General features: G+C 37.3%; 2 protein-coding genes across 2 annotated transcripts; both read left to right on the forward strand.

The window, feature by feature from the left end:
* Positions 1-4,340: 4,340 nt before the first annotated feature.
* Positions 4,341-10,344, forward strand: LOC762957 (alpha-N-acetylgalactosamine-specific lectin). Its single transcript, XM_001198780.4, has 3 exons — positions 4,341-4,495; positions 8,001-8,282; positions 8,962-10,344. Exons 2-3 carry the CDS (start codon positions 8,010-8,012, stop codon positions 9,247-9,249), a joined length of 561 nt encoding a protein of 186 aa, XP_001198780.2. The 5' UTR covers positions 4,341-4,495; positions 8,001-8,009; the 3' UTR covers positions 9,250-10,344.
* Positions 10,345-14,856: 4,512 nt separating this feature from the next.
* Positions 14,857-19,853, forward strand: LOC576152 (alpha-N-acetylgalactosamine-specific lectin). Its single transcript, XM_776489.5, has 3 exons — positions 14,857-15,068; positions 17,260-17,541; positions 18,812-19,853. Exons 2-3 carry the CDS (start codon positions 17,269-17,271, stop codon positions 19,100-19,102), a joined length of 564 nt encoding a protein of 187 aa, XP_781582.2. The 5' UTR covers positions 14,857-15,068; positions 17,260-17,268; the 3' UTR covers positions 19,103-19,853.
* Positions 19,854-20,212: the final 359 nt, after the last annotated feature.

Genomic DNA, 20,212 nt, shown 5'->3' on the forward strand with positions numbered 1-20,212 from the left:
TGATGATGAGTGATAATTTTGCGAAAGTAGTTGCGATGGTGTTCCGAAAGAATTATATTTTTTCTTTTCAACATTTTCATCCTCTGTACTTCTCTGACACAATTGACTAATAAAAGTGGGAGAAACGTGAATGCCATGGAAAAGACATTTTCATCCTCTGTACTTTCTGACACAATTGACTAATAAAAGTTGGAGAAACGTGAATGACATGGAAAAGACCGTCCCTAAAGTGTCCATTAAGCTATGTGATGTAAATCTACAGCAAACGACAAAGTTAAAAGTGAATATAACAAGAAAAGTTTACAGTCCTGCACAGACCTCACCGAACCAGATGATGTTTTTTAAGTAGGGAAATCCATCCTTTATAATAAGTTCATTTTTATGAAAGCAGAAAAATAAAAGTATCCCCACGGTGACATTAACGATTCAACCAATTTTAACCCTATTTAGCCCGGGCTATTTTGAAACTGCATAGCCCGGGGGGGGGGGGGGGGGGGCTTCTAAGGACCCCCCCCCTATGATCTCGGCCGTGAACTGCCCGATCGCCGCGAAAATTTGCATACATGTCAAGTGAAGTGTATAGAATACTATGGTAATTTCAATTTTTTGAAAAATTCACTCATTTGCATATATATGGTAATTTATGCAAATAAGGTCATAAAATTCACATTTCTGCCCATAAAACAGACATTATTCATATTTAAGCATTCTTTCTTACCACATATATTTTTTAGACCATTTGGAATAATAATACAACACAAAAAATTGAAAAACCAGGGTTATTCCTTATGTTATCTATTGTTTTGATAATTTCTTATGTATTTCTTTGTTTTTTTAACTTAAGTATTTTATTGTTTTTGTTGTTTTATTTCATTTCCAACTATAATTCACTATTTTGACCCCCAAAATAAACACCTAAACTATAAACAAGACCAAATAACCAATGTTTTATCTCTTTATTTGAAAAATGAGATTTCCATATGTTTTGTACACAAATCAAAAAAATGAGCGATTTTCGGGCTGACATGCAAAGACAAAAGGACACGTGACTTCGTAATGGTAGGTCCGATTTTCGAAAAATTTCTTTCAAAAGATGTGCAAGACTCGAAAGAAAAAAGTCACAAAATTTCAGTGCGAGATTTTCTTGCGTTAAAAAATAATCTCGAAAAATGTCGAGGGGGGGGGGGGGGCTTCTAAAGCCCCCCCCCCGGGCTAAATAGGGTTAAGTTTCCATTCCTATATTAAATACAACTTTTACAAATTTACAATCGTCTTATTTGTGGTCCGATTTCGTTAAAACTTTCACCAGTCGGCTTTTTTATTTCGTGTCCTTCCTTTTAGTGTAATTTGTTATTAAAGTTGGATTTCCTTTGAGGGCAATAAAATTAACGGATATATTTGAAATTAGTAATATGTTCATAGCCATTTTAAAGCGCACGTGCCGAATGGTCATTTGAATAGCAACATCAACAATAACGGGGTAAGAAACCTTCCATTCGGCCCAATCAAAGTTGCAATTTCTTATTATCATTAGAAGCGTAACATGTAATACATCCAAAGTCCAGTCTTAAATTAATTCTTAGTAGAGTATAGCTTGTGCGGTGGCCGTAGTACGCTTTCTTATTATCATTAGAAGCGTAACATGTAATACATCCCAAGTCCAGTCTTAAATTAATTCTTAGTAGAGTATAGCTTGTGCAGTGGCCGTAGTACGCTTTCTTATTATCATTAGAAGCGTAACATGTAATACATCCCAAGTCCAGTCTTAAATTAATTCTTAGTAGAGTATAGCTTGTGCGGTGGCCGTAGTACGCTTTGGTTATCTTGGGTGACGCATATAAGTGTATGGGAGAGGAGAGTTTAATGTGGTGGGTGCGTTGTTGGTATCGTGTATGGGTGTGGGGACGTGTATATTTATTTGTGAGGCCTACATAGAGAGAGAGAGAGAGAATGAAAGAGAGAGAAAGAGAGAATGAAAGAGAGAGAGAAAAAGAGATTGGTGTTTGGGGGGGGGGGCTCTAGCTAGACCCACCTCCACTGAGACATTAATCTGGAAATCTGTCGTTGACGCGCTGTACTTTAAAGGGAAAGTGTGCACTAAGGCCATGATTTCTTTGAATGAGAAAGGGTTTCACATTTAATTTGCATTTTATAATGTTTTATGTAGCTAGAAGAAAGCATTTGGAAATGAGTTGGATTTTTTTTTCTGGATCTGGGCAATTAAATTTGAATATGATATTTGATACTTCAGTCACACCAACAAAAGCGACACCAGGCCGACAACAGACCGAAAAAACTACGAAAAAAACAGAATTGGTTGATTTGGATTGGGTGTTGAGTCGGTTCGGCGGTGTGACCGAGGTATATTAACAGTGATTTGCTGTCAAACTTCGCTCGACAAGTATAAGAGATTAAATAGAAACTGGTCTGTGTAGAGAGGCAATGTATATATAATGCGAAATTAAATGAGAGAATATGGGTTTTGTGTCTTAAATCAAAGTTCCCTATTGCTGTCCTCACTCTATGGAAGAGAGAGATTATGTTTAAATTAAAAGCAATTTCGGACGAACTTTTTGCTCGGTCGATCCTCCATTCCATGAAACATGATAAAGACAGTTTACGAGTTTTAAAGTTCAACAAATCTTGTCATTGTAAATTCCCGCCCTATCCAACCCAACCCATCTCTCTCTCTCTATTAAAAAACAAATTTATTCAAATGTTAGGCGTACAATAGTTTAAAAAGTGGCTGTCTCGGTATATTTAATATCAAAATTAGACTAAATTGTATATCCTTGCTTCTAAACGAATATACTTTTTTTTCCGTGTTGCACGAAATAATTGTACCCCGACTTTGGCCTAAATACTATGATTAGGCAATCAGACATCTTTCCTTAAGCGGGGAGGGTATCTATCATATTTTTTTCATCTTCATTTAAAGCAAAACAAAATATTTTATTAATATAGATTTCATTAATTGGAAGAATAAACCAATAGTGAACCATTACTCAATTAATTATTTTTCTAATTCCTGGGTATGTACTTCGTACTGAGATATTTTATTTGTCATCATAAACAAAAACAGAATCCGATGCTGTTTTGAATTATCTTTTAGAATAAAAATCTGTGGGTTTTATTCAAAACTATCACGTGATATACTATCGGTGTAGATTGCGCCCCTAAATCGTGTGTCTCCGCTTTTTAGAGCGACAGAGGAACGTAAAACTAAAGAGGTGCAGGGGAGTCGCTAGATTATTTTGATTTGGGGTGATGCATTTCGATACAAAAACTTGTTTAATGGCACCGATTTAACATCGCTTACATTTTAACAATGATAACATTTTTTTGTATTACTGTTTCTCTGATTTATATTTTTAATTTAAATTTTAAAATAGAAGAGGTTCATCTTTATATATTTAACCCTTTCTTGCGTCATATCTAATGAATAATGTAGGTAAAGTGAATGAAATAAGAGCTATGACTTTTGTATAACAATTCAGAAATTAAGGGATGAGAAAAAACTTTCGATATCTTAAAAACTAAAGGAAATAAAGGAACAATCGTTTTTTTTATTAGTTGGTGTGCGTGTTGTGAGAATGAATTTGTGTGGGGGGGGGGGGGAGATCATGGGCAGATAAGTGTGTGTGTTTGTGGGTGACTTCCGTTCCCCATTATATTTACGTCCTTTCATCTTGCTCTTTCTATGTTTCTTTCGCCCATCCCTTCTCTCTCTGCCTCACATACACACACACACGCACACACACACACACACACACATAAACACGCACAAACACACACACGAACGCACGCACACACAGACATACCCTCCCCCATTTCTCTCTTACTCTCGCCCACACCAATCTCAGGTTTACAAGGTAAGGTAGGTTCAAGAAATATACAGGTAGTAAGCAATATCTATGAATATCCTCTCCCGTGACATGTAAGTGTCATGTGAGATGTATCAAGGAAATTAAAGGTTCGTTATACTATTGTCAAGAGTCTTATACCTGAGGTTTTCATTTGCTAGCGTCTACCTTCTACTCAGTTTACAGTATCTATTTTCAAAATATGAACTAGGGTTTGCCCATGACTCGGTCCTTGTCTGTCTCATTTCTCCACCTGAAGACTAGATCTGGCTTCTTGAGACTTTCCGGTGCCAGCATCGTGTTTACGTTTCGTATCTTTATTTTACTCTTGGTTGATGTGAATCAAGTGAAGATTCGAGTTTTCGATTGGTAGAATCAATTCCATGTCAAGTACTTACTGCCGACATGGATAAAAGCGCATGCGCTATCCGCGACACCTTTTCTTAATCTTTGCACCTAAATTACCTAAAAGCAGAACAGATATTATACCTGATATCATTTGCACCAAAGCTTCAGTCGTATTTTTATGGTTGACGCCCTAAAGTTCATCTCGACAGTACTTCAAATTTGTTTGACGATCGTTTCAGAAATTTGGCAACTGTTCCACTTCGACAAGATTGAAAGGAAATCGGGTAAGACCAATTACCCTTTTCAAGAATGATCATATTATATTAATTAAGATCACATTGTTGATAGAAAAGGTGACTCGAAATCTATCACAGAATTTAAGAAAATGGGTTTAAACAACATTGAAATAAATATAATAAAACAGTTATATGAAGGCATTCCATTCTCATGAAAAACTCTTTTGAATATATATGAACATCCTTGTGAGGATACCGGATTAAGTTTAGAATTTATTATTAACGAAAACCCCCACTCTTTGTATATCGTACCATATTGCTCCGGTTGTCTCATTTTCGCTCGCCGTCACTACCGAACTCGAATGTTCCACTATGTTGCAGGGTGTATATGCCATTGAGTATGATGTGTGAACCGGGTGTGCGGAAATGGTGTGTTGAGGAGGGGAAGTGAGAGTGTTCATGTGTGTGGTAATTGTATGTGTGTCAACAATTAAAGAATACTACATGACAGATGGCTAATCATACATCTACAATGACGAGTAAACTGTGTACATCACAGTCCACAGATAAATGTGCCTTGAACGTATATATAGCAGACGGCAATCGGCGGATCAGACGACACTTGATAGTGATTTTGTATGTGAGATTGCTTTGCTAAATATAAAATACAAGAATCTTTTCCATATCTTTAAACTAGCATTGATATCTGATAATTAAACAGTAAGTAAAATAAACCTACCAAACTACACAATACAATGAAATAATTGACTGTGAGTAGGGGAGTTTGATGTGGTGCACAATTGCACCCCTCTGTAAATAATCGAATAGTCCATGGTGTTCATGAATATTCATGTTTTTGCTTACCTCGGCAAAATGCTTGCCTATACTAAATGGAAAAATTACGGTGGGGGGGGGGTTGGCTGAAATGGACATAATGATCAAATCAGAACTGATCTATGATAATTCATGCTTGTTATCCTTCGTGTGCTTGACTTATAACCTTACAATCGAGTGGCAAATTGCGTCCAAAGTTCGACTTGTTGCACATGTGTTATATAGGCAATGGCGAGCTGGCGACCTATTTTGACCAAATTACGGCGGGTAAACTTTCAAAAGTCAATGGGACATGAGGGTTCCAATGAAAGAGCTAGTGATAACGTACGTCGGGTTGGATGTGCTTTTCGTTTAAACAAAATAACAAAAAGAATGTTTAACGATTTTGGGGGGTAAAAGTCTATAGGCTAACATGTTTATAGGCTGCTGGACTCTGACGATAGGGGGCGTTGTCAAATGAGACTAAACGGAGCTATATGATTGTTAAAGATGAGAACGAAAAAATCTTATCAGTGTTACAAGCAACTTAGAACGTACATATAATATGGTCGAAAATGACACGGGAACAATTTTCTTAAGACCCCGAAAATCCACTCTGGACAGAAAGCTGAGGGGATTTCAATATAAAATGTTATAAAATTTAATTTATACAAATAAGCATCTATACACTTTCAAACATGCAGTGAGCAATCTTTGCTCCTTTTGCAATAAACACGAAAAGACCTATGAACATTTCCCTGTGAAAAGGTAGCAAACATTTGAAAAGACTGCGGTGACCTTTTTGCTTTATCAGCGTTAAAAAATCTACACTCAATCTGGCAAGAAATTCATATCGGGATAAAAAGATCCAATGCGGGAGAAGAACAACGGTTAAATCACATTATTCTTTTAACAAAAAATATGATTTTTAAATATAGTTCAACTGAAAATAGACCCCCAATTCCTCAAGAAATTAAAAAAAGAATTATAGAAAATAGGCAAGAAGAAAAGGAATTGGCGGGGGAGAGAGGCACTTTAAATACTTCACGTCAAAAAATGGGACAACTTCCACAGTTAAGGACGGTGAGGCAAATACTTCTTTCTCAGAGTGAGCACAATATTTTTTTGGGCCCTCGAAAATTTGAAAAATCGCGCCCCCCCCCCCTTGTGAGTACCAAGGGGGGGGGGGGGCCCTCTCCAAAAAAAAAAGGTAAAATTAACGTGTTTTCATACGTTTGTTCCCAAGGGGGGGGGGCTAGCCCCCCGGGCCCCCCTTGATCCGCCACTGGTGGGGACCAGGGGGGGGGGGGGACAGAGCAGAGCCCCCTGGTGAACACATTTTTTTTACGGGCCCTCAAAAATCTGAAAAAATCGCACCCCCCTTGAGCGCCAGGGGGGGGGGGGGATCTCCCCCAGAAGGTAAAATTAACTTGTTTTCACACGTTTTTTTCCCCAGGGTGGGGGGGGGGGCCGGGCCCCCTGGACCTCCCCCCTTTTCTGGATCCGCCACTTGGGTCTGAATTTAGTAGAAACCAAACGAAATATAAAAAGATAATAAATAAGTTAAGAACACAATGTTTATGTTAAATATTAAGTAAGTGTAAAACACATGTAAAAGTCATATATGACACATATTATACTCTAGGACAAATGCGTATTCCATATTTTGTAGAAGTAAAATGAAGTATGGGATAATAATCAATATTAAGAACATATGAATATGGATGAGTTAAATATAACATAAATAAAACTTAAACAAAAACAGAAACTGATACCGTATCGCGTCGATGAAAAACCAAATATAAACGAGTAAGAAATAGGTTGAGAACTTGAGACATAAATATGTGTACAAAGTCATATTACACATATTTAATAGACTTAAACAAAAAAGATTTCATATTGTGTAGGTGTAATATGAAGTATCTAAGAATGATAAATAGGGTACCTGGCCTTTAGTAGCTGGCGTAGTAATTTTACCCCCCCCCCCCGTAGAGCATGAGCCCCCCCCCCGCAAAAAAAAAAAAAAAAAAATGTTTAGATTCCTGCCTTTTTGAAAAATAGGAAGGAGGACGATGCCTTCTTTTTTCCTTCAAAATGGCCGCTCAAAATGGCGGCTCGGTAGATTTTTCCTGACAGTCGGGCTATTTTTTAAGATGGCCGCCGGAATTTTTCAGAAATAGATCTTACCTTTCCGATCTCATATCTTTACGTTCCCGTACGTCGTCACGAACACTTCGTTCATCTTCCACATTACTGTTAACACCTGGACCCCGCACTAACACCCGGTATGGTGACCGCGCCTTTTCAGTTATTGCCCCCGCTCTCTGGAACAAACTGCCCGCCTTTATTCACTGCGCCCCCTCTGTATCTCAATTCAAATCTCTAAACCTATCTTTTCAAATTGTAAATTGCAGTTGTGCGCCGGTCAATGGAGGTGCGCACCATATTTGTCTTTATTTAGTTGATTTCCACTGTTTTTCTTACCTTATCTATGTTACTTTTGTATTTTTGCTTTTTTCTTCTAATTTAATTCTACGGGTTATAGTCTTCTCTTAATCAGAACACTGTGCGCTTAGAAACATCAGTATTAAGCGCCTAATAAATGTTATGTATTATTATTATTATTATTATTATATTAACAGTATGTTTTTCTTGTTTTTTTCTTTAAAAACGTGAGGATTCCCTGGGGAAACAAAATTATCATTATCAACATAAATAATTATAAATCATCATTCCACAGCACGACATCATGAAGATACTCATTTTGATCACCGTTGTCGCCATGGCGACCGTGGGCAACGCCGGTTACAGCTGCCCTGAGTTCTGGAACTTATTCGGAGGTAACTGCTACCGATACCAGGGGAATAGATTGACATGGTCGGCTGCTGAAGCCAGATGCAATGAGGACTTTACCAGCGCTGGAGTGGGACATCTAGCTTCGATCCATAGCCTTGCAGAGAACCGCTTCGTTTATGAGATGTTCAAATCAAGCGTGGGCATAAACGACATTCCAGATTGGGTGGTAAGATTTTACACTATGTTTTTCTTAGACCATGCTATTCCAGATATAAGATTGCCATTATATAGTTAAATTTCAAGAGATCAATGAAAAATTTAACAAGAGGAAGGAATGTTGCTAATTAAAATGAACTTCCTTTGGCATGACATTAATCCATAGTATTATTAGCCACACTTGACCCAGGTGAGGTAAATGGGTACCCGGCAAGACTTAATTTCAAGGATGAGCTCTGTAAGGACAGCAGTGCTAAAGCCAGGGTAATAATAACAGAGCGCCAGAAGTGGTAGTATTCTAGACGTAAGCGCTATATAAGTTTCCAATTTCGTATCAACTTCAATTCAATTTCATTATTGTTTTATTTTGTTTTATTATTGTCGTTGTTGTTGTTGTTATAATTAATTAACATTATTATCATTATTATTATTATTAGTAGTAGTAGTAGTAGAAGTGGTAGTAATAGTAGTATTACTACCATTGTTATTATTATTATTGTCTTGGAGATAAAAGCGCTAGCGCACTATTCCTCAATGATAGGACTTTAAGTCCCCTATTTTTCCCTCCTCTTTTGCCAAGCAAAAATTGCTTGTAGTTTCTCCAAGGGCACCTGCCAATGTTTTATAATTACCATTACAAAAAAAATCTGCTTTAATCTGATGTAATTTCTCTTCCTTTACTTATTCAGTATAACAGAGAAGACCCCAGTCCAGCCTACGGGGTATGGATCGGACTTCGCCAAACTGTGGCTGACGGCCCCTGGAAGAACTCTGACGATACAGACCAGGGTGATTTCTTCAATTGGAGGAGTACAGAACCCAACAACAACTACTACAATGTACAGGTGGAAGACTGCGTCCACATCTGGCGCTTTGATGATGACTCCGACATTCAACAAACGTGGAATGACATGTACTGCAACGAAGTGATGTCCTTCGTCTGCAAGATGCCAGCGGACGGGGAGTCTTGCGAGTAATAAGTGGTCCACATTTTCGACCACTTGCCTGACTAACGTCAACCAATCATCAATATTATCCATTTTGGGTGTTATTTTATAATTCTCTCTCACTTTTTTTATTCTCTCTCTCTCTCTCTCTCTCTCTCCCTTTCTATATCTACCTGTCCCGATAGAAAAAACTGAATTTACTACTCTCCATTATTTTGGTGGCGGAGTACCGAAAACTATTATGTCCTATTCCATGTTAACTTGAGTTAAGTCAAAGTAAAACAAAAACAAATCTTTCATGTGTCTCTTTCATTTAGGTCAACGCGATTGTGTTTAATAAATACTGCTTAAATTTGGATGATTTTATTTACCGAATAATGATGTGAGAAGTGGTCATTTATAGGCCTTTACACGCCTTATTTCTAAGCCAGTATATATCGCTCTGTAATACAATAACAACATATATATTTTATTGCTGTCATCTCCCCCAGCCTGTGTGTGTTTTTCAGGACCGGCTTTTCTTCAGGACTCCATTAAAGTCCATCGAATAATTTTTCGTTTTCTTATGATAATTAAAAGAAAAAAAGCATTTTGGGGTAACGCCATTGTTTAATCACACGAATATCTTTCCAAGAACACTGGCTTTATACATCAAAGTGTACGCGTTTATATCCCTCTGGCTTTCAGCATTATTGATGAACCAAATCCAATATCCTCAGCATGATGTGTAATATCTATTCCATTTAATGCAACAAAAGCGTTGACAAATATGATTAATCTTATCGATAATAGAACCATCTCTGTAGTCGAGGTAGTATCAGAAAATCGTGTATTGTTCTACCGACGATTCGTAACTAAACACGATCTCAACTGGCAGTTTTCTTGGCCTGGTATGTCACCTTTTGAAATGTGCGAACATTAAAGATGCATATTACGTAATCGGAACATTATTGCCTATGGGGCATACAATAGGATATTGAAATTGCTCCTGAGTGATGATTTTGCGAAAGTAGTTACGATGGTGTTCCGAAAGAATTATATTTTTTCTTTTCAACATTTTCATCCTCTGTACTTTCTGACACAATTGACTAATAAAAGTTGGAGAAACGTGAATGACATGGAAAAGACCATTCTTAAAGTGATGTCCATTAAGCTATGTGATGTAAATCTACAGCAAACGATCAAGTTGAAAGTGAATATAACAAGAAAAGTTTACAGTCCTGCACAGACCTCACCAAACCAGACGATGTCTTTTAAGTAGGGAAATCCATCCTTTATAGTAAGTTCATTTTTATGAAGGCAGAAAAATAAGAGTATCCCCACGGCGACATGAACGAGTCACCCAATTGAAGTTCCCATTCCTATAGTATAAATTCAACTTTTACAAATTCACAATCGTCTTATTTGGTGTCCGATTTCGGTCAATTTTCAACAGTCGGCTTTTTTATTTTGTCTCCTTCCTTTTAGAGTATTTTTTTTTTATTAAGGTGGGATTTCCTTTGAGGGCAATTACAATTAAAGGATATCATATACTTGAAATTAGTAATATCTCCATGGTCATTTTAAGGTGCACGTGCCGAATGGTCATTTAAATGGCTACTCAACAATAGGGGGTAAGAAACTTTTATTCGGCCCAATCCGCCAGAGGTCGGTGAGCAATCGTGTTGACGTCACAAGTACAACTTTGTCCGTCCATCAGAAAGGTTACCCACGTATTAACCGCAAGTTGGATATAACTCTTCATTTGACAAAAAAATAAGTCAGTAGTTCTTTGGAGGAGCTTGATTAATGCAGGCCTAATGCAAAGTTGTGATTTCTTATTAGCATTAGAACCGTAACATGTAATACATTCAAAGTCCAGTCTGAAATTTATTCTTAGAAGAGCTGATGGGGTGGCCGTAGAACGCTTTGGTTATCTTGGGTGCCGCCTTAATGGTGTATGGGAGAGGAGAGTGTGATGTTGTGGGTGCGTTGTTGGTATCGTGTATGGGTGTGGGTACGTGTATATTTATTTGTGCGGCGTACAGAGAGAGAGAGAGAGAGAGAGAGAGTGAGAGGAAACGAGAGAGAGAGAGAGAGACAGGAAGAAATAAAGGGGAGTCGGTGGGGTTGGGTGGGGGAGGGGGGGGGGGCTCTAGCTAGACCCCACGGCCGCGGTGGCAAATGTGACTGAGGCATTAATCTGGAAATATGTCGATGACGTGCGGTACTATCAAGGGAAAGTGTCCACCACGGCAATGATTTCTTTGAATGAGAAAGGGTTTCACATTTCATTTGCATTTTATTATGTTGTATGTAGCTAGAAGAAAGCATGTGGAAATGAGTTGGATTTTTTTCAGGATCTGGGCAATTAAATTTGAAATTGAAAAAGATCCTTATAGATATATATATATATAGATATATATATATATATAATGCGAAAGGAAATGAGAGAATATGGGTTTTGTGTCTTAAATCAGTCCCTACCTTTTGGAAGAGAGAGATTATGTTTAAATTGAAAGCAATATCGGACGAACTTTTTGCTAGGTCGATCCTCCATTCTACCAAATATGATTAAGACAGTTACGCGTTTTAAACTTCAACAAATCTTGTTATTATATATTCCCGCCCTATCTCCCCACCCCAACCCATCTCTCTCTGTTAAAAAACAAATTTATTCAAATGTTAGGCGTACAATAGTTTAAAAAGTGGCTGTATTGGTATATTTAATATCATAATTAGCCTAAATGGTATATCTCTGCTTCTAAACGAATATTTTTTTTCCGTTTTGCACAAAATCATTATACCCCGGATTTGGCCTAAATACTATGATTAGGCAATCAGACTTCTTTCCTTCAGCGGGGAGGCTATCTATCATATTTATTTCATCTTCTTTTAAAACAAAACAAAATGTTTTATTATTATAGATTTCATTAATTGGAAGAATAAACCAATAGTGAACCATTACTAAATCAATAATTTTTCTAATTCCTGGATATGTACTTCGTACTGAGATATTTTTTTGTCATCATAAACAAAAACAGAATCCGAAGCTGTTTTGAATTTTCTTTTAATAGAATACGAATCTGTGGGTTTTACTTAACATCATCACGTGACATACTATCGGTGTAGATGGCGCCGTCTAGATCATGAGTCTCCGCTTTTTGGAACAACAGAGGAACGCAAAACTAAAGAGACGCTGGGATGTCAGTCACTAGATTATTTTGATTTGGGATGGTACATTTCGCTACAAAAACTTGTTTAATGGCACCGATTCAACACCGCTTACATTTTAACAATGATAATATTTTTTTGTATTACTGTTTCTCTGATTTATATTTTAAATTTAACTTTTAAAATAGAAGGGGTTCATCTTTATAAATTTAACCCTTGCTTGCGTCATATCTAATGAATAATATAGGTAAAAGGAATAATAATAATAATAAATTACATTTATATAGCGCTTAATACAAAGTTTCTAAGCGCTTAACAAAAAATAAAATTAAAGTAATGTTAACTTACAAATTACAAGAATATAATACATGATACATAATTATAATAACAAATTCTTAATAACAATAATACAATAATAATAGTTAATATTTACATAAAGCTTTATAGTTAAACAAACAAAATATGATTACATTACATTACATATTAAACAGATAAGTCTTAAGTTTACTTTTGAATGTCTCTAAGGTTGGGGACTCGCGTATTTCATGGGGAAGATTGTTCCAAAGTTGGGGGGCACAGACAGAAAAGGCACGATTTCCATAGCGGGTGTGGGTGCGAGGGCCTGGGGCAAGATGAAGATGTGCTGTGGATGACGATCTGAGACGCATAGATGAAGTACGAGTTTTAGGAGTGATGAGTGCCGAGAGATATGAGGGAGCAAGTTTGTGAAAGGCCTTGTATGTCAGCATGAGAATCTTGAATTTGATACGTTGTTGGAGGGGGAGCCAGTGTAGTGAACGAATGATCGGTGTGATGTGTTCATGTTTTCTTGTACGTGTGATGAGGCGTGCTGCTGTGTTCTGAATATGTTGAAGAGGGGCTAAATGAGAGCTAGGGAGATTGATTAATAGTCCATTACAGTAATCAAGGTGGGAAGTTACAAGGGCATTAACAAGACGATGAGTAGAACTTTGATCCAGAAATTTTCGCAGTTTTCCAACTTTGTGGATCCCGAAAGCTGCGATACGACACACGTTGCGTATATGCTGGTTCACATTTAGCACGTTGTCCACCGTGACTCCCAGATCCTTGGCAGATTGGGAAAGAGTGATTGTTGTGCCATCCATGTCAAGATCAGGTAGCACACTGGAATTGCGAAACATGGAAGTTATATGCATAACTTCTGTTTTTGTGCCGTTGAACACAAGATTATTGCCGCAGGACCAGCTTTTCACGTCACTGACGCATCTGCTGAGCTTGGAAATGCAACTGGAAGCATCACTTTGCTTAAGCACTATGTACAGTTGCGTATCGTCGGCATACATCATATGCATTACGCCATCATGAGCATGGATGACCTCACTGAGCGGACCCGTGTACAGTGAAAAGAGCAGAGGTCCTAGAACGGATCCTTGGGGGACACCCCAGGGGAGTGGGAATGCTTTAGAAGGAACTCTGTTGACAACAATAACTTGATGACGGTCCTCCAGGTAAGAAGCAAGCCACTGCAGTACCTTTCCATCAAATCCATAATCATGACGCAGACGACACATCAATTTGGCATGATCTATGGTTTCAAAAGCAGCCGAGAAATCAAGCAAAACCCAGAACAGCCTCTAGCCCTCTATCGACAGCCAGTAGCAGATCATTGTAGACTTTGATGAGGGCAGTCTCTGTTGAATGGAACTGTCTGTACGCAGACTGCATACACGGGAACAGGAATGGAATAAGAGCTATGACTTTTGTATAACAATTCAGAAATTAAGAGATGAGAAAAAACTTTCGATATCTTAAAAACTAAAGGAAATAAAGGAACAATCGTTTTTTTATTAGTTAGTGTGCGTGTTGGTTGGTGAGAGTGTATTTGTGTGGGGGAGAGATCATGGGCAGATAAGTGCGTGTGTGTGTGGGTGACTTCCGTTCCCCATTATACTTACGTCCTTTCATCTTGCTCTTTCTATGTTTCTTTCGCCCAACCCTTCTCTCTCTCTCTCTCTGCCTCACACATACACACACACACACACACCCTCACCCTCCCCCATTTCTCCGCTTCTCTCTCCCACATCAATCTCAGGTTCACAAGGTAAGAGGAAAGGAGGTCAATAAATATACAGGTAGTAATCAATATCTATGAAAATCCTCTCCCGTGACATGTAAGTGTAATGTCAGATGTATCAAGGAAATTAAAGGTTCGTTATACTATTGTCAAGAGTCTTATATCTGAGGTTTTCATTTGCTAGCGTCTACCTACTACTCAGTTTACAGTATTTATTTTCAAAATATGAACTAGGGTTTGCCCATGACTCGGTCCTTGCCTGTCTCAATTCTCCCCCTGAAGACTAGATCTGGCTTCTTGAGACTTTCTGGTGCCTGCATTTGTACTGTATAATCGTGTTTACGTTTCGTATCTTTATTTTACTCTTGGTTGATAAGAGTGAATCAATTCAATGTCAAGTACTTACTGCCGACGTGGATAAAAGCGCATGCGCTATCCGCGACACCTTTTCTTAATCTTTGCACCTAAATCACCTAAAAGCAGAACAGATATTATACCTGATATAATTTGCACCAAAGCTTCAGTCGTATTTTTATGGTTGACGTCCTAAAGTTCATCTCGACAGTACTTCAAATTTGTTTGACGATCGTTTCAGAAATTTGGCAACTCTTCCACTTCGACAAGATTGAAAGGAAATCGGGTAAGACCAATTAACCTTTTTAAGAATGATCAAATTAAATTAATTAATATCGCAACGGCAAACATTAAAAAGCGGTTTCCCCTTGACGAAATATCAATATTGTATGAATATAGTGGCGTTTGATATTCAAATATCTTTTTGTATTGAATGCATTTTTGAGAGCGTTTTATATAGGCCTAGATCCTTTTACGTAATATAAAACTAATTAGTATCATCCCGCCCGTGTATTTGTGAGGGGGGGGGGGGCATAAGAATGTCCGCATCAATTTGGACGATTTACATACGTGTATAGGCATACGTGTCACTTAAGTTTATAATATGATTTTCATAAATTATATCATACAAAGTTATAGTTGTCAAATTTAAAGAAAAATAGCGTACGGTATTGTATAAAAATGCCTACAATTTTCGTTAATACTGGCCTCAGAGTTTTTTTTATCAAATTGGCCATTTCTTTGAGAAATAATGTGTAATATTCCCAATAATATAATATTATTCCCAAAAGAATAATATAAATCATCATGATAAATTTATCATACCGTGTATACGGCATCTTCGTCTTTCTCTGCTTTAGTCCGAATACCCACAGGTTGATTAAGTGTGTGTGCGTGTGTGTGTGGAAGGGGGGGGGGGGGTACGTCAAGAGAACAAAAAAGGGCCCCTTTTCAACTTTAAACCTAAATATCCTTTGAAATGTGATTTTTCTTCTCTTTGCTTGATTGTCAGATAAAGGTGTAAAAATACATGTATATATATATATATATTGTCAGATATAGGTGTAAATGAGTTGAGTTGAGTTGAATTTATTATATTTATGCACGGTAAAAGCCCGAAACAGTTCGAACACCGGTTTAAACCAGGGCCGTGTTGATAAAAAGCAACAAAACAATGACATATCAACAATATATGACAAATTTAATACCATAACGTATTGTATAAAGCAAAAAAAAAGTATAGATATGTGAAGTAGACTCAACAATACATAGAAAATAAACTAAAACTTTTTTTTGATAGACATAAAAGATAACAATCAAAATAAGTTATGAACATCAAAATCTGTTGGTAGGCCTCAAACAGAACGTTGTTATTCCTGGCTCTTTTTTCTGATTGAGGTGTCATTGAGAAATGTGATTTTCTCTTTGAAATTCAGATACCGTCCGCCTAGTGGCTTTTTGGTTTCCTCTCTTAAAATTGATTTTAATCACTCATGCGTGATATATGCATCATATGAGTTGCAACAAATCATGATAGAGGAGGATCTAAGCTTTAGGAATATGTGTCATTTATTTATCATAGTTGTTATTAAGTTATAATAAAACATCGATAATTCTCGGTTTTGTTTTTTTCTGGGACACATTGTATAGTAGAAACAAAATGAAATATAAAAAGATAATAGAACATATATATATATATATATATATATATATATATACATATTTATGTTATATATTAAATATGTGTAAAAAAAACATGTAAAAGTCACATATACTTTAGGACAAATGTGTATTCCATATTGTGTGAAAGTAAAGTGAAGTACGGAATAATAATATATAATTAAGAACATATTAATATGGATAAGTTAAATATTACATAAACAAAACTATAAAAAACAGAAACTGATACCGTAAACTTTAAAACAAAAAGGATTGTGTAGGTGAAATATGAAGTATCTAAGAATGATAAATAGGGTACCTAGCCTTTACTGGTAATTCCAACCCCCCCCCCCCCCCCCCCCCCAAGAGCATCACTGATGCTGATGAGGAGTTCCTTGGTAAACAAAGTAATCATTAGATGCTGCTTGTAAGTGTCGGCTTGCATGGTGATGTAGATATATAGTAAGCTTGCGGGTGCACCCCGGTGACTTAAGCTCACGCACGCCAGCTATTCTCCACTCCTGACGACGGATAGACAACCTGTTCGAAACGTCAAGCCACTCCCGCCACTCATCCTCTCCAAGCGCTATAGTTCTCCTAATAACTATAAGCTATTAAAGAAAGATAACCAACAGTCTTTTTTCTACAAAAACAGTCCTTTTCAGGACTACACACCCCCAAGAAAGATTACCGAGAGTCCTTTTCAGGACTCCTTAATCCTCTCTCTCTCTCTCTCTCTCACACATGGTGCACCCGCAAGCTTACTGTATAAAAGTAATCATTGTCAACATAAATAATTATGAATCATCATTCCACAGCACGACATCATGAAGATACTCATTTTGATCAGTGTTGTCGCCATGTCGACCGTGGGCAACGCCGCTTACAGCTGCCCTGAGTTCTGGAACTTATTCGGAGGGAACTGCTATCGTTATCAGGGGGATAGATTGACATGGTCGGCTGCTGAAGCCAGATGCAATGAGGCCTTTACCAGCGCTGGAGTGGGACATCTAGCTTCGATCCATAGCCTTGCAGAGAACCGCTTCGTTTATGAGATGTTCAAATCAAGCGTGTCCATAAACGACATTCCAGATTGGGTGGTAAGATTTTACACTTTTTTTCCCATGGAAAGTCATGCTATTCCAGATATAAGATTGCCAGCATAGTTAAATTTCAAGAGATCAAGTGAAGAATTTACCAAGAGGAAGAGAATGTTGCTAATTAAAATGACCTTCCTTTGGCAAGACATTAATCCATAGCATTTTTAGCCACACTTGACCCAGGTGAGGTAAATGGGTACCCGGCAAGAATTCATTTAAAGGATGAGCTTTGTAAGAACAGCAGTGCTAAAGCCAGGGTAATATAATAATAACAGAGCGACAGGAGTGGCAATGTTCCAGACGTGAGCGCTATATAAGGATCCAATCTTGTCATTACTATCATCATAATCATCACCATCATCTCTATCATTATTGTTGTTATTGTTCTTGTTATTATTATAATTAATTATTATTATTTTTGTCATTATTTTTATTATCATTATTATTATTATTATTATTATTATTATTATTATTATTATTATTATTATTATTATTATTCTTATTACATGTATTATTATTATTGTTAACATATTGGGACTTGTTAAAATTGTTCAGATGAGAGAAAATGGTGTTAGATGTACAATTAAAGATAATCTGAAAGTTTGAGTGAAAACAGACCATTTTTTAAAGATAAAAATTGGGAAAAACTTATCTGATCGATTCCTGAATTCTAAATGTCATTATAATTGAATTAACATTTTGGTGAATGCAAATCTTCACAAAGCAATGAATTGGCTCTATATACCATTCCAAGCATTCAAGTGCTGAAAGATTTGGAAAAAAAACTTATTTTCATGTAAAAAGGGTTGGAAAAAAAAAATTGGTTGGGATAATTTACTGCTAGAGGGTGTTGCACAGCGACGCCTTTAAAGAAAACAATTAATATCTTTGTGGTTTGAGAATTTGTCAGGATTTGTTTGCATGTTGGAGGGTACAGTAAAAAAAATAGTTTAAGTAACATTGCATACAGAAATTACGCAGTTTTTTCATCAACCTTCAACAATGTCAATGTTACAAGTTTACTTTAATAGAAGTAGTATTACTATTATTATCATTACTATTATTTTTGCCATTGAGATAAAAGCGCTATTGCTCTTCGGTATCATAAGGCGATTCAAGGGGATAGGACTTAAAGTCGTATATCTCCTATTTTTTACCTTCTATTTTAGAAAAAAGGTGCTTGTAGTGTCTCCAAAGGGCCTCTGTCAATTATTACCGTGGAAAAGAATTCGGAATTGCTGATATGATTTCTCTTCCTAAACTTCTTCAGTATAACAGAGAAGACCGCAATCCAATCTACGGGATATGGATCGGACTTCACCAGACTGTGGCTGACGGGCCCTGGAAGAACTCTGACGATACCGACCAGGGTGATTTCTACAAATGGAGGCCTGTAGAACCCAACAACAGCTACTACCAGGGTGAACAGGTGGAAGACTGCGTCCACATCTGGCGCACTGGATCTGAATCCGATGATCAACAAACGTGGAATGACATGTACTGCAACGAAGTGATGTCCTTCGTCTGCAAGATGCCAGCGGACGGGGAGTCTTGCGAGTAATAAGTGGTCTCCATTTTCCTTTTGACTCCTCAACAGATTGAGGCTATCGACCACTTGCCCGACTGACGTCAACCATTCATCAATATTATCCATTTTGGGCGCTAGGTTATAACTCTATCTCTCTCTCTCTCTTTCTCTCTCTCTCTCTCTTTCTCATCCTACCCCTCTCTCTCTCCCTTTCTATATCTACCGGTCCCGACGGAAAAATGAATTGACTACTCTACATTATTTTGGCGGCGGGGTACCGAAAACTATTATATCCTATTTTATGCTAGCTTGACTTGTATGAAAGTAAATTAAACAAATCTCTTCTATGTGTCTCTTTTATTTAGGTCAACACGATTGTGTTTAATAAGTACTGCTTAAATTAGCATGATTTCATCTACTGAATAATGATGTGAGAAGAGGTCATTTATAGGCCTTTTACAAGCCTTATTTCTAAGCATGCAGTATATCTCTCTCTAATACAATAATTGTCTTAATCATTGCCGTCTTCTCGCTTCCTCCACCTGTTTTTTCTTCAAGACTTGCTTTTCTTCAGGAACCCTTCGTCCCATGACCATTGAATAACTTTCCTTTTTCTTTTGACAATTACAAAATATAATTACATTTGGGGGTAACACCATTGATAATCACACGAATATTTTTTAAAGAACACTGGCTGTACATACACCAGGGTATGTGCGGTGTGCGCTTGACTGTAGATGCGAAGGTCGAGGGTTCGAATCCCGACACGGCACTAATATCCTTTGGCAAGATATTTACCTGCACTTGCTACTCTCCACCCAGGTGTTAAATGGGTACCCGGTAGGATGCGAACGTTCATATGGTTGGACGAGCAAGTGTAAAATGGCGACTGGCTGGAATGCTCCCCAGGGAGTGGAAAATGTGCACACATTGTGTGCGGGTAAGCCTGAATCCGATGACCGGGGTAATAATATATCTGTAAAGCGCTTAGGCACATCGTTGGATCGGTGTATTGAGCGCTATATAAAAAAAACCGGATTATTATTATTATTATTATTAATCTTATCAATAGTAGAACCATCTCTGCAGTCAAGGTAGTAGCAGAAAATCGTGTAATAATAATAATATTCGGTTCTTGAATAG

Source organism: Strongylocentrotus purpuratus, unplaced genomic scaffold, assembly GCF_000002235.5.
Source record: "Strongylocentrotus purpuratus isolate Spur 01 unplaced genomic scaffold, Spur_5.0 spur5_scaffold_2, whole genome shotgun sequence".
Taxonomy (NCBI): Eukaryota; Metazoa; Echinodermata; class Echinoidea; order Camarodonta; family Strongylocentrotidae; genus Strongylocentrotus; species Strongylocentrotus purpuratus.